Genomic DNA, 15,523 nt, shown 5'->3' with positions numbered 1-15,523 from the left:
CAGATTAAAATATATAATTGAGTTAATGTTCAGGCTTTAACTGGTGAAAGTTGGGGCTAAGTCTGTATAATTCTAATGTGCAGAAACTCTTCAGTCGCAATTCTTCAAAGATATTTGAAGATGGTGATACATATAATTTTCAATTCCAATAACTATTTAAAGAGAGACTATGCTAATAACAAGAAATGACCATTAATTTCAACCTTAGCCTAAAAGAGAGAAGAAATGATTTTATGGTAATGGGAGGCTATTGAATAGAGAACAATTTTGTGGTCTATTGAAGATGATTACCCTGAACAGGTAGAATATAGAAAGCAGTGTCATTCATTTCTAGTCAGCTGTCCATCTAAATAAAAGTCATAAACTTAACAGCTTAGTACTCCTATTTAACTCTTTTGGAAGTTTCTGAGATGATTTATAAACTCACACTTTCACATATGACTTTTAATAAACCAGGCTAATTTAATTCTCTTACAAATATACTAGCAAAACCTTTTCTCATCCCACAGTCATAGGAGAAAGATTTTAGAATATTAAACAAGGAAGATTGTGTTTAAGGCATCAATACAACATAGAGGCAGGAGAACCATAACTAGTATTGTGACTACAGCAGAGTTTTTGTTTGTTTTAAAGATTAATAGTTTATTTTAAAAAGGCATTTCCTCTGAAACCATTTTCAAAAGGCTCAGTTTACTAATGAGAAAACTGGCTGGATGCTGAATTGAGAACGTAACAGGAAATGAAAGGCTGAATTCATAGACTGGCCCACTCCTGGAGCAAAGTAACCAAGAAGCTTAGGCTTTACAAATTTATGACAAGGAATTACTTTATTATGTCATGGCTAATAAAAACAGAAATCACTTAACAGAGCACAGATTGAAAGAATTGGAAATAGATATCATGGGGAAGAAAAAATGAAGAAAGCAAATCAGGAAACAAACAAGGAAGGAAGGATTAGCCACGCCTTTTTTGAAAACTATATGGACCTTTCAACAAAAAATGGTTTTTACAAGAAATTCAGTGTGGTGTTTGGTTTGGGCTGACAATACTTCTGTGTTTAGAATAACCTGTGGGTGTCCCTATGAGTATGTTTCTTGAGAGGATTCTTAATCTGGGATGACCATCCAAATGGCTGGGACCATGACAAAAGAAATGGGAAAAAAATAAAATAAAAGGCATTCTCTTGCTCTCTGCTTCTCATCTGATATAAGCAGACTTCTCCACTATGTTGTCACACCTCGTGATGCTCTCTGTCCAAGTGTATTAGGCTAAACTCGTACTACCTGAACAGTCTAGAGCTCTGTACCAAAATAAATCTTATGTTAAATTGTTCTTTCTAAAATATCGTAATAATGTTAGGAAAGTAATCAACTATACAAGTGTCTGATAGAAAAAAGACTCACAAAATATAAGGTGAAATAACCAAAAGTATATTATCAAACAGTAAGTGAAATTTTAAATATTTGCAAATATATACATAGTTGTTGATATCCCCCCAAAGTTCTTTATTTAGGAACCTATTCTAAAATTACATATTATTAACCAATGACAGCTCTTATATGTCAGTCAAAGAATAATAATTATAAACAAATATTGAAATTATTAGGAATTAAGTTAAATATTTGACTTTTAAAAATGAAAGTATATCAAATCTGCATTCCTTTTTACATCATCATACTTCACTTTCAAAATGTGAATTCATGAAAAATGTTTCTGCATACATGAAGACAGATCATTCATAATAAATAGAATTTTATGCCAACACAAATTCATTTTTTAAAAGTAAACATAATTTATATAAATATTTCAATGTGTTATTATAGAAATTTAATTCTACTCTCATAATATCTGCTAAAATATTGTTATTGATGGTTATGTAAAAGCATACCTCAAGTATCATCTTTCTTCCCACACTGTGAGTTTTTAAATGAGTGGTGTTTTTAGCTGGTAAGACCAATTTCTCTCTTCTCCAGTGGATTGAGGCAGGTGGATTTGCTTTCACATCACAACTTATATTGATTGGATTTCCTTCCCAAGAGTAATACATTGTCTGATTTGAAACAAACTTAGGAGCATCTGTAAAACAATGAGAAACAAATGCACATTATAATACCACCATTAATTAGGACAAATATTAGTAATTTTTTCTTGCCCACCTAAAACATTCATAGTTGGAGACAGAGATATGGCTCAGTGGATAAGGGTAATGGCTTTTCTTTCTGAGCCCATGGGGTGATCCCCAGTACCCACAAACTTTTCCAATTTCAATTTCATAAAATAACATACTCTTCACAGCTAATATATACATATAACACACAGACATACATTGGAAAGCATAAATAAATAAAATATTTTAAAAGAATTCATAACATCTCTAAAAAAAGAATTCATAAAATATGTAATTTTGTAACTTTTATATGATATTAAGGCTCATGAAAATATACAGCATTTGGATATTTACATGGTTCAAATAAAAAGAAGTGAATTGTTAAAATCAGAAAAATATTAGAACCAAATTTAATGTTAATGTTATGACTATTGATGCATTAGAATTAAAGAATACATAGTCAGCCAGTATTTCTGGGAGCCTCCATGCTGTGGAACTTAGAATGAGAATTTAAACATTATTTAACAAGTGTCAATGATTCTATTACCAACATTCAATATTGTGCTAGTCAATATTTTCTACAAATATTGTGCAAGATGTGAGAAGTCTTAGTTCTCAGAAGAAGCTTATTCAGTCTTTCTCTAACTATTCCCATATTAATTTTAATGGTACTACTCTAATACCAATTCCTGTAAAAATAAATTAATTGGCTTAAAATACTTTCATATTTATATACAAGAATGTATAGTATCCCATTCTGTGCCTTGCTTATTACACTTAATATACATTCTCTATATATTTGCTGAAATGAAAGAAATATATCCGTTTATGTATTTACTGGACTTTATTCGTAAGTTAATTGAACAGATGGTTGGTTCCATCTCCTGGCCCTGTGAAGTTTGTTGCTGTCAATTGAGAAAGAACTTGGGAAAAGTCATTTCTCAATATTGGTTACCCTTTCTTTGAATATGCATACACTACTGGAACTACTGGAACTATCATACTTTTTCCTCTGGTATTAAGATGTATGTGTATGTTTTTACCTCCTGATTGTTTTCCATGACACCTTCTATCCTTTATGTCTTTCATATCAAACTGACAAGGAAGTGAAAACTTGATACTATCTACTCACACTGAGACGCCATGAGTACTTTTGGGGACTTGAATTTACACTTTTCTAAGTGATAGTGAGCATGTATCTTTTAAAGGATTCATCCCAAGATGAGGCTCCAAGGCCTGACACTATTACTGATGTGATGGTGTGCTTACAGACAGAAGCCTAGCATGGCTGGCCTCTTAGAGGGTCAACAAGCAGCTGACTAAGACAGATGCAGATACTTATACTCAATCCATGGACTCAAGTCAGGAACCCCTGTGATTGAATTAAGGAAAGGCTGAAAATAGCTGAGGAGGAGGGTAACCTCATTAGAAAACCAGCAGTCTCAACTGATCTGGACCCCCAAGGTCTCTCAGATAGTGAGCCACCACCCAAGCAGCATACACTAGCTGGTATGAGGCCCCAGACACATACACAGCAGAGGACTTCCTGTTCTGATCTCAATGAGAGGAGAAGTTCCCTTGAGAGACGTGAGGCCCTAGGAAGTGGTGAGGCCTAGAGGGGTTAGAGGTGGGGCAGCATCCTCTTGGAGGAGGAAGGAGATGAGGAACTGTTGGAAAGCAGACTAGGACTGGGATAACTAATGATTAGACTATTAACAAAAGTAAAGATAAGAAATAAATAAATAATAAATAAATATATTGATTTAACTTCACTGCCTATTGAAAATCAGCCGACTCGTATTTTAAGTTAGTTTTGTTTGTTCCTTGTGCATTACTGTTTTGTTTTGTTTTGTTTTGTTTTGTTTTTGATGTGTATTCTTTTCAGATTTTCTCTAGATCTGTAGTTAATCTCCACTCTGTTATTTTTCATTGTGTGGAAGACTTTTTAATACTTGTAGTCTTATCTGTTTGCCTTCTCATTTTCTCACATTGCATGTAGCATCTCATCTAAATAATCAGTGAAAAGTATTCTCTTTTTTATAACTTGACAGCTTTATTAACACAATTTGCTACCATTTGTTCTCATTTGAGGTTCTGTACTTTAAAAACTCCCCATACATATGCATATAGATATGTATACATATAATTATATCAGATTCTTAGTGCATTAATACAGTACCAAAATATATTGTGTTCTGTTCAGAATTGATAAGGTTAGTGAAACACCTGACAGTACTAGAGAGAAAGGAAGGAAGAGGAACTCAACAAATGCTATTAATGTGACTGCAAACAGGTTGAGTCGTTCTGGATTTCCATGTGGAAAACTCCCAAAAGGCTACATATAAATCAGCCATTTGACTTGTATCAGTCCTTGGCATATACCCAAAGGGGTCAACACCCTATGCCATAGATACTCAGCCATGCTCCTTGCCACACTATTCACAAGAGCGATGAAATCAAAACAACTTAAGTGTCCTTCAACTGCTAAGTGGATAACGGAAATGTTGAACACATATAGTCTAGTAGCTTCACACATTTGAGTGTGAGTAGGTAATATGGACAATAAATAAAACCTAGAAAAGGAAAAAGAGATCATGGTGGAGGGGGTCACTAGAGCGGGGAACAGCAGGGCCTGAGTGAAAAAAATAATGAGATGGAATAATGGGGTCTGCAGGATTAATTCGGGAAGGAAGTCAATATAGGAAGAAAGAGAAAAATGCCACTAAGGACATCTGAAAAATACATAATCATATCATCTTATTCTCATTAAACATGCTGTGTGTGCCCTTGTACTCACCACCAAGAGCTATAGAACATCTGAAATTTTGTGTTAAGGGTGAGAACCTGTTGCAGTAAAAATAAAAAGGGGGTGACTGGTTCCATTGCGTACCCTTGCAGTTTTGCTCTCTCTAGTTCTGGCTTCAAAGTACTCTGTGACCCAGCTGTCTCTGCCACACCACTTTCACACAGACCGCCTGTCTCGCCGCTCTCTTACTGTGGACTCGGTTCACATTCCCAGCTCTACCCCCTGGTCCCAGCGGCAGCTACCCTCCCATAACTCTCTGCCACTGCTCTGTTTAAATTCCCAACATCTGCCCCCTAATAGTTATGGCATAAACTCCCAACAGCCAGTTAAAATCAAGATGCAACAAACTACACTCTAACAATCAGATTTATATGTGAAATTCCTTATACAATATATCCACACAATAAACTTACAACCAGTTGATAAGGCTATAAACTTCCCACCTAAATATAATTTTGCCTACAGAAATCCACCCCAACTACCTTGATAATTCAAAACCACCCGGATCTTGATCATCTTTCTCTGTCTCCATCTTGATTCTCTTCCCTTCTACTTCTCTCTCACCTTACAAAAAACTTCCCCCCTCATTTTTTTACTTTCCAATCATGGCCTTGACCTAACTGGTGCCAGCCGTACCTGCATATTGACTTCAACCTACAAGAACCCCTCTTTTATATTTTTCATTCCAGAGCACAGGAAGTTGCCAGGAAAATATGCTATTTTTGTTGCTCTAGTTTGCCTCCCAGGCACTGAAGGTAAATCTCTGATTCCGAAGGTACCATCTTCCTTGGATACAGGGCTTAGAAGCTCAAAGCGCAGATCTGACTTGGAAACTTTATCTCTGAGCCCAAAGCTTAATAGCAATAGAAGGTTCTATGCAAGCATCAAAAAAAAAAAAAATAGTCCTACTTAGTTGCAATGCTAAGGAACCCAATCAATAATCAGCATTGTGTGGTAACCGTATTGCAGCAGCGCTACTCACATCTTTTATTACCCAAGGGCTGTCTATTGAACTCAGTCCTGCTCAATAGGGGTTGGTGGGAGAATCATGTCTGGTACTGGAAACCTAGCCCCTTAGGGTAATGAGGTCATATATCTTAGAGGCAACCCTCTTAAAGCCACTTTACTAAACCAGTGCAATTCAAAACTGTATACTGAAATTTTATTCTTATACCTACAGGTAAATGTAGCTCTCAGTATTCGTTGGAACAGATGGAGACCATTATAGGAAACCACATTGTTCAAAATGACAGATTGCTTCCTTCTATATAAAAATACAAACTAGTTTTCCAAGGTTCATATATACCACAATTTTTAATGCAGACATCCATTTAGGGGCACTTAGGTTAATTCTATATTTTGACTAATATAAATAATATATATAACTTTATCATGTGTAGTTTTCTTTGGTCATATACCATCAGTGGAATAGCTACATCACACAGTAGTACAACTTTTTTTTGGAGTTGATTCCTTATGTAGTTCCCATGATAACTGTCCTATAAAATACAATAGCGTTCTAGAATAAACTTTTGTTCATATCCTTTTAGGACCTTTACATATTATCTTTTTTATAACAAGCAAAATAATTGAGGTGGTATCTAATTGTTATCTTCATGTACATTTCTAAAGAACAAGGGACACTGAAAAACCTTTAAACTATCTTTTGGCTTTGTATTTTTGTGTGTGTGTGTGTGTGTCAAATTTGGGTATTTGCTGACTGTTAATTGGGCTGTTTTCTTATAATTAAGGTGTTGTTCAGTTCTACGGTAGGATTTGTGGTGACAACTGAGGAGAAATGACTATCTCAGTGACAGCTTATGTAACAGTTAAAAACCACACAAGGTATAGAATACATGCTTCTGGGAATGCTCTCTTGGACTTGCGATGCAGTATCATAAATAAATTTTATTCTTCCTTGTCGAATATATTCAGTTTATTTGGGGCATGAAATCATCAGATTTTAACAATAATTACTATTAAAGAAATATATAGTGGTAAGTGTAAACAGTGATTGAAAAATGATTGCTTTCCCTAGGAGTGAATTATGAATACTGAGAACCAGGTATGAATACCTAACTTTTCCTGTGTAGACATTTTTTCAGCAATTTCACAACCTGAAGTCAGATGACAATGTATTCAGGAAAGGTGGGGCAAAAAATTGCATTTTGAGTCAAAATTGACATTGCCTTCTTCAGAAATTTTAACCAGTTCTAATTAACATGAATTTTGTTATTTTCCTCCCTCTCTCTACTACAATTAGTTCCAAGTAAAAACCTTATTGAGTCCCCTTGAATTGGGGATTTCTTTGTTAATGTTATGAATACAAATATTTACACAAATTTATGACTTAAACCTCCAAGCTCATTTAATGCTACTTGTATATGTATTATTTGCGGGCTGGCTACTTGATATCGGATAAACAAATACAGGACTCCTCCCTAGAAGACACTATTTACCAAGCTCCCACAATTATGTACATGCCTGTATTTGTTTGTCTAGGAACAGAGTCCCATGAAATTACTGCCTCCCACTTTCCTTGGTAAATGTTTATTAATTTTGTACCTTGTCAAGCCTTGTTTTAGCACCACAATGTTGAAGATTTATGTGTGATACTTCCCTGTCATTTCTGAGAAACAGTCAAAGCAGACTTACTGGTCCTCTGACTTAAACGTTTCTCCCCTTCTTCAACAATAGTCCCTGATGTTTACATGCAGGAGTTGTTTTGTAGATGCATCAAGTTGGGATAGGAGTGATGTCCCTACTGGGCACTTGGTTCTAAATAGTAGCCCAAAAGCTCAGGATACCCAAGATACAATTCACAAACCACATGAAGCTGAAGAAGAAGGAACACCAAAGTGTGGATGCTTCAGACCTTCTTAGAAGGGGAACAAAAATACTCAGAGGAGGAAATATGGGGACAATGCATGGAGCAGAGACTGAAAGGCCATCCAGAGACTGTCCCACATGGGGATGCAGCCCACATACATTTACCAAACCCAGACAATATTGGGGTTTCCAAGAAGTGCATGATGACAGGAGCCTGACATAGCCGTCTGCTAAGACCCTGCCAGAGCCTTTCGAACACAGAGGCGGATGTGTAGAGGGCCGCAATAACATTTGCCACCACTAGATGGTGCTGGCTTCCACTGCGCCCGACGTGGAAGGCCAGGATAGCCTCCGCCATTACAAGATGGCGACAGCCTTTGCCGCGCCAGCCAGCCCCCTTTCAGGAAGTTAACTGTGCGCATGTGCAAGAGTGCCTTCGTGCCAGGTCTTTGCCCACTCCGGGGCGTGCCTTATGAGATCATGGCTAAACAACCAATCAGGTGTGGATGCGTCACACTAGGGTGTTTATAAGCGTGCCATGTTGGCGCGGCGGGCGCTTCCTCTTCTAAGATTAATAAAGTTGGTCACAGTAAGGATTTTTGTGTACCCTCATGTTTCCTGCCTGCGGGAAGTCACGCGCGGGACATTTGGTGCCAAGAACCCGGGACACAAAAAAGCCACATCATCACCGGCGCTACGAGAAGCCTCCGTTTCACAGAAGAAATCCAGAAGCTGTGGAATGCGGGTAAGACTCTGAGAGACTATGTTTAGCCTTGATCTGTTCCAGCTCAGTCCTCTGCCGGATGCGGCAGGAGCTGCTATGGTTGCTCTGGCAGCCCTCGGGTTGTTTCTATTGACCTTTGAGTTTCTAGTTACCGCCAAAAGGCATCAGAGGTCGCATAGGAACTGCCCAGCTGTAACAGCAAAGCGGAGAGTGTTGGGGGAAGGGCAAAGCGTGTCAGAAACAGAGGGTAGTGAAAAGTTACAATGAGAAAAGGATCCTGACCGATCTCAAGCACCAGGCCCCTCTGCGGTCTTACCACCGCCAGAGGTGAAAGATTGGGGAAAGAACACCCCGGGTGAGGAGAAGGGAGGAGATAAAAGGAACACAACATTTTGGGAGAAAAATTTTGTCTTTGTGCCTGTAAGAAGTGTGCTTAAGCTCCGGCTTTACAGAGTCATACTGATTAGGCTTGATAGAGACAGACCGCCTAAAAATTTATTCAGGAGAATCAAACAAAAGGACATCTCAGTGCCCGTGCACAGCTTGATGGAGTTAATGTAATTGGGTTGTGAGTAAATATATTCAGGGCTGTGTTTCACTTCCATACCATTGGCGAATGTCAGTCGTTCTGCTCAGATAATATATCTCAGTATCTTACAGGAATTGGGTTTCAACACGTTGGTGGACTAGTCCAGGAATTGAGACTATCCATCGCCCATATCGACTCCCCTCGAGTGGATAGTCGCGGTGAACACCATCTGGTTTTTTCCCTCTTTGTCTATTGTTTGTCTCTGGTGCACCAGGATGTCCCCATGTCTGTCAGTGTCTGTCTGTGGTTTTTATTTCTCGTTGTTTAAATGTTTTATGTTTCATGTTCAAAAGAAAAAATGGTAAAAACTTTATCTGCCGGTCGTTCACACCTTGACTTGGGTTTAACTCGTTGCAAAATGAATAAAAAACAGTTTCAATCAGGTCTTTGAAGCCCTGTGCCTAGAGCCAGGTGTCTAGATTAGCTGGAGAAGCTGCCCAGAGGCTAAGCGTCTACACGAGCTGATCTTAAAGGCGCCAACAGCTTCTCAGCTTCTTCGATACAAGAGTTGATAGCTGTTTCTCTTAGAGAGATCCCTGACTTATTATTTGAATCAACAGGTGACAAGGTGCTTCTCTTAAATTCATAGCTAAAAAGGTAAAAATGGTGTTTGGTCTAAATATTAAAGATATGTGTAGCCACTTCAATTTTGTTTCTCATCGGTTTTAAATGTATAAATATGCTCTACTTGCCTTGGTTATGGACTATTGGCTTTCAAGTTATTGGATATGGTTAAAAGGGTATAATATTGGTAACAGAAAGTTGACATAAAGCTGGTAATCTGGATGGAGTCATTCTAGATAGCGTGTGACATGGGCCAACCTAGGGAGACAGATCTAAATTAAGATAACGTTTTTATGGAATTCTTATTCTAGGAACCAGGCTTCTCAAAGAATTTAGGACATTGTCTCTTTGTTGAGGTGTTGGAGACCGCACCATCATCGTGAGTTCATATATAAGAATTGGCAGTCATGCTTATCACCCTGTACAAAGCTTAAGTCCAAGTGGATCAAGGACCTCCACATCAAACCAGACACACTCAAACTAATAGAAGAAAAACTAGGGAAGCATCTGGAACACATGGGCACTGCAAAAAATTTCCTGAACAAAACACCAATGGCTTATGCTCTAAGATCAAGAATCGACAAATGGGATCTCATAAAACTGCAAAGCTTCTGTAAGGCAAAGGACACTGTGGTTAGGACAAAACGGCAACCAACAGATTGGGAAAAGATCTTTACCAATCCTACAACAGATAGAGGCCTTATATCCAAAATATACAAAGAACTCAAGAAGTTAGACCGCAGGGAAACAAATAACCCTATTAAAAAATGGGATTCAGAGCTAAAAAAAGAATTCACAGCTGAGGAATGCCGAATGGCTGAGAAACACCTAAAGAAATGTTCAACATCTTTAGTCATAAGGGAAATGCAAATCAAAACAACCCTGAGATTTCACCTCACACCAGTGCGATTGGCTAAGATCAAAAACTCAGGTGACAGCAGATGCTGGCGAGGATGTGGAGAAAGAGGAACACTCCTCCATTGTTGGTGGGATTGCAGACTGGTAAAACCATTCTGGAAATCAGTCTGGAGGTTCCTCAGAAAATTGGACATTGAACTGCCTGAGGATCCAGCTATACCTCTCTTGGGCATATACCCAAAAGATGCCTCAACATATAAAAGAGACACGTGCTCCACTATGTTCATCGCAGCCTTATTTATAATAGCCAGAAAATGGAAAGAACCCAGATGCCCTTCAACAGAGGAATGGATACAGAAAATGTGGTACATCTACACAATGGAATATTACTCAGCTATCAAAAACAACGAGTTTATGAAATTCGTAGGCAAATGGTTGGAACTGGAAAATATCATCCTGAGTGAGCTAACCCAATCACAGAAAGACATACATGGTATGCACTCATTGATAAGTGGCTATTAGCCCAAATGCTTGAATTACCCTAGATCCCTAGAACAAACGAAACTCAAGACGGATGATCAAAATGTGAATGCTTCACTCCTTCTTTAAATGAGGAAAAAGAATACCCTTGGCAGGGAAGGGAGAGGCAAAGATTAAAACAGAGACTGAAGGAACACCCATTCAGAGCCTGCCCCAAATGTGGCCCATACATATACAGCCACCCAATTAGACAAGATGGATGAAGCAAAGAAGTGCAGACCGACAGGAGCCGGATGTAGATCGCTCCTGAGAGACACAGCCAGAATACAGCAAATATAGAGGCGAATGCCAGCAGCAAACCACTGAACTGAGAATAGGTCCCCTATTGAAGGAATCAGAGAAAGAACTGGAAGAGCTTGAAGGGGCTCGAGACCCCAAAAGTACAACAATGCCAAGCAACCAGAGCTTCCAGGGACTAAGCCACTACCTAAAGACTATACATGGACTGACCCTGGACTCTGACCCCATAGGTAGCAATGAATATCCTAGTAAGAGCACCAGTGGAAGGGGAAGCCCTGGGTCCTGCTAAGACTTAACCCCCAGTGAACTAGTCTATGGGGGGAGGGCGGCAATGGGGGGAGGGTTGGGAGGGGAACACCCATAAGGAAGGGGAGGGGGGAGGGGGATGTTTGCCCGGAAACCGGGAAAGGGAATAACACTCGAAATGTATATAAGAAATACTCAAGTTAATAAAAAAAAAAAGAGAGAAAAAAAAATAAGAATTGGCAGTCAAACTTTGTATCTGTATTTTAATGCTAATTCCACTGCCCCAAGAACAGTTGCCTATCGAGTTTTGCTCTCCAAAGTTGTGGTTTGCCCTAAAGCTATCGGTATTTTTATGCTAATTCCCACTGCCCTAAGGACAGCTACCTAGTCATGTACTCAGAACTCAGGTGACCTTGTGGCTGTATTCTGGTGTTACAAAGAGAAATTAAAGATTGTGATTTAGGATTGCCAGTGTTACATTGACTAACTCAAACTTATTTTTAATTAAGGAAAAATCATACAGGTAGAGATTGTTACAAGATTTACGAAGGATTGATGAGGTTTTGGAACTTTTGAGAACATTACAGCCAGTTTACTTACTCCAACTGCCATTTCAGGATAGATTTAGAGGATTGCTAACAGCCTTATATTAGGTAATTTTGTTGCTTCTTCAGTGTAAGAAGTTAGAACTTAAATCTTTCAATGTATATGGAAATTTTTACTACAAACCTTTGCTCTCAAAATGAGCTTTGATATTTGGGGAGTAGCTGTTACACTACTCCAGATAAGAATATTTGAAGCTAATTTTAAGCTTCTAAGGATATGTTAATTGGCTAAGTACCTCACCCTACCAGAGGACTTAGGTCTTTGTTATGCACATTGGAGATAAAGCTTCAGCTTTGTTAAAACAGAGTTGTGGACTAGAGTCATAAAAGTATTTTGAAAAGAAACCTGGTAAAACATATCTTATTCCAAACAACAGTTAATTGGTTATTACAAAATACTGATATTTGGCCTATTACATATACAAATTTTTCAGACGAAATTGATAATTTTACTCTTTACATGCTTTTATACTTCCTGTGTATTTGTGCATACAACCCATAGGAAATGCGCTTACTGTATTTATAGGTGGTTCATCTAATGAAAAGGCTACATGTATGATTGGATCACTTGTTTATTCTCCTGAGTTTCTATTGCTTCAACACAGATTATTAAATTCTGTAGTTTAGCCACTGTTTTTAAATCAAACTTTCAATTCACATACTGATAGCCAATGTGTGGCTTGTGGTTTACAATTGATTTCAATTACTTAATGCTTTATTAGAGACAGGTTTTCTACTTAAAATCAGTGAGTGATTTCAGTGTAAATTGTCTGACAACTCACTGTCCTTTCAGTGCTCTGGCTCAGACAACTAAACAAAACCATAGACTCAGCTCTTTGAAAATGGTAATGGAGTTGATAACACACCCTCATGAAAAGAGGAAGACTCCATTTGCTTACTTTCAACTCCCAGCCTCACCCTGCCAGATCAGGGATTTCTAGTAAGACTGAATCTAGATGATATTTACAAGATTCGACATTTCTAATTAATGCTTATGTTTAGGTAAATAAAGTTTGTGAGGTGCTAGAGAAATGGCTTAGTGGTTAAGAGCACTAAATACTCTTCCTTTATAGGACATTTAAGAACTCAAACTGGATTGCCTGGGCTCTTTAGCAAGGGAAGACAAGATACCAGACAGATTATAGGCCTTACATAGGAACAATTAGTCAAAAAAATCTCATTCTTTATATATCCAAAACAATAATGCTGGAGACAATAATTTGGAATACAAGTCAATTTATAAATACAAGTGCTCAGTGTCCTCAATTTAATCCTCGAGGACTTACCTTAATAAATAATATCTTTACTATATCTTAATAAATAAAAAGGGGGAGTTATCCCTGTATGCTAAATAATGCTCCTTTTATTTCAATTTTAAAATTTTGGATGCCAAAGTTTATGGCACCCTACAACTAGGCGTACTTCTGCCTAGGTGAAATAGAGAGATCCACTTATTGACATGATCCTGTCCAGATATTTTATATGGGGAAGAGGGAATGTTTGTGTTTTTTCTACAGGATGCTACAAGAGTGTGCCAGCTGCCTGAGTGGTTGCTGAGACTTGCTGATCTGGTTGCATAAAGATTCAGCTCTCCTGGTTCAGGTCCCTGGAGTCATTCCTCTGCCCTGAGAGGAAGATAGAAGATTCCCCTTCATCCTTTGTCATCACAGAGATTTTGCCATTGCTACAGTCAGTGTTACTGCTGCGTGTGTCCCGTCCCACTATGGCCTTCTCTCTGACCTTCTGTACACTGCTGCTTGCTGGGGAAGACTGGACTCCAGCCGTTGCTGCCCCCTTCATTTTCCCTGGTGACTCTTGCTGCCTTAACTGGTCATTTTACAGACTGTAGCTTTACAGTAATGCTACCTGCGTAAAGCTACAGTAGACTGGGGAACTCTGTCCTGGTTATACAGATCTCAGAAATGGTTCCATTGTCTGCTGGTTGTTCCAGAGAAAAATGACTGATCCTGAACTGTCCTAGAAAAGACCTTGACACTTTCACTGCTATTGTAGCAGCCATTACTGCTGCAGACATTGTGTCTGCAGTGTCTAGAGTTATCCTCCCCCAATCTATTGTTAGACAAGTACAGTGGGTGAACTTTCTGGAGTAGTTACTAACAATTGGGAATTCTAAATTTTATTATAGGAGCAGCTTGACTACGGCCCTTGATGGTAACAGCTGAGGAGGACCATATGAGGTGCCCACTACTTATCGGGAGTGGCTCTGTCTGGTACAGACCTATGCTGTGGATCAGTGTTCATACTATGGTTGGTTTACAAACTCAGATCTCAACAGAAACGTGAAAAGGCCGTTATCACTCAAACACTTGTGGCCATTGTACTAGGGGTCTCCCCTAGAATTTTGTTATCTTGCTCTCTGTATCTGAGTTCTCTGCTCCTACACCCCATGGATCTGTGGATCCATTACACTGGGATGAGAGAGACTCATTGTTCCTTTGATCAGCCCTTCCACATCGCTGAGGTTTCCTCTTTACACGCGATAGGGTGATCATGACTGCTATAAAATAATATAAATTATAAGGGTGAGATGTAGAGGGCCGCAATAACATTTGCCACCACTAGATGGCGCTGGCTTCCACTGCGCCCCACGAGGAAGGCCAGGATAGCCTCCGCCATTACAAGATGGCGACAGCCTTTGCCGCGCCAGCTGGCCCCCTTTCAGGAAGTTAACTGTGCGCATATGCAAGAGTGCCTTCGTGCCAGGTCTTTGCCCACTCCGGGGCGTGCCTTATGAGATCATGGCTAAACAACCAATCAGGTGTGGATGTGTCACACCAGGGTGTTTATAAGCGTGCCATGTTGGCGCGGCGGGCGCTTCCTCTTCTAAGATTAATAAAGTTGGTCACAGTAAGGATTTCTGTGTACCCGCGTGATTCCTGCCAGTGGGAAGTCGCGCATGGGACACGGATGCTTGCAGCCAAACATTGAACTGACAACATGGTCCCCAATGTAGAAGTTAGAGAAGGGACTGAAGTAGCTGAAAGGGTTTGCAACCCCAGAAGAATAACACCATAACAATAAAACAAACCCCCCAGACATGAAGCCATCATCCCAAGAGAACACATGAATGGACCTATCTGCATGTGTAGCAGAGGACGGCCTTGTCGGACATCAGTGGTAGGAGAGGCCCTTGGTCCTGCCAAGGTTCTATGTCCCAGTGTAGGGGAAAGTCAAGGCAGGGAGGTGGGAGGGAGTGGGTAGGTGGATGAGGGAGCACCTTCATAGAAGCAGGGGAGATGTGGATGGGATAGAGGATTTCTGGTGGGGAAACTAGGAAATTGGGTAAAAGAAAAACCTATCCACAAAAACAGATCACATTATCACTCATAAATGGTTGTAGTTTGATATAATGACCACTATAAATTCTTGCATTTGAATATTTTCCCATCGGAAA

At 39.2% G+C, this 15,523-nt stretch overlaps 1 protein-coding gene across 2 annotated transcripts in view; it reads right to left on the bottom strand.

Annotated features, from left to right (window-relative positions):
* Window positions 1-15,523, bottom strand: part of Ncam2 (neural cell adhesion molecule 2) — a 494,596-nt gene that overhangs the window by 145,935 nt on the left and 333,138 nt on the right. For both annotated transcript variants that reach the window (NM_203409.2, XM_087575939.1), the window contains 1 exon segment: window positions 1,889-2,076. In NM_203409.2, coding sequence (NP_981954.2) covers window positions 1,889-2,076 — 188 coding nt within the window.

This window comes from Rattus norvegicus, chromosome 11 (assembly GCF_021556685.1).
Source record: "Rattus norvegicus strain SHRSP/BbbUtx chromosome 11, alternate assembly SHRSP_T2T, whole genome shotgun sequence".
NCBI classification, from domain to species: Eukaryota; Metazoa; Chordata; class Mammalia; order Rodentia; family Muridae; genus Rattus; species Rattus norvegicus.
Note: the sequence above shows the minus strand (reverse complement) of the source record. Positions and strands in the feature narration are given on the sequence as shown.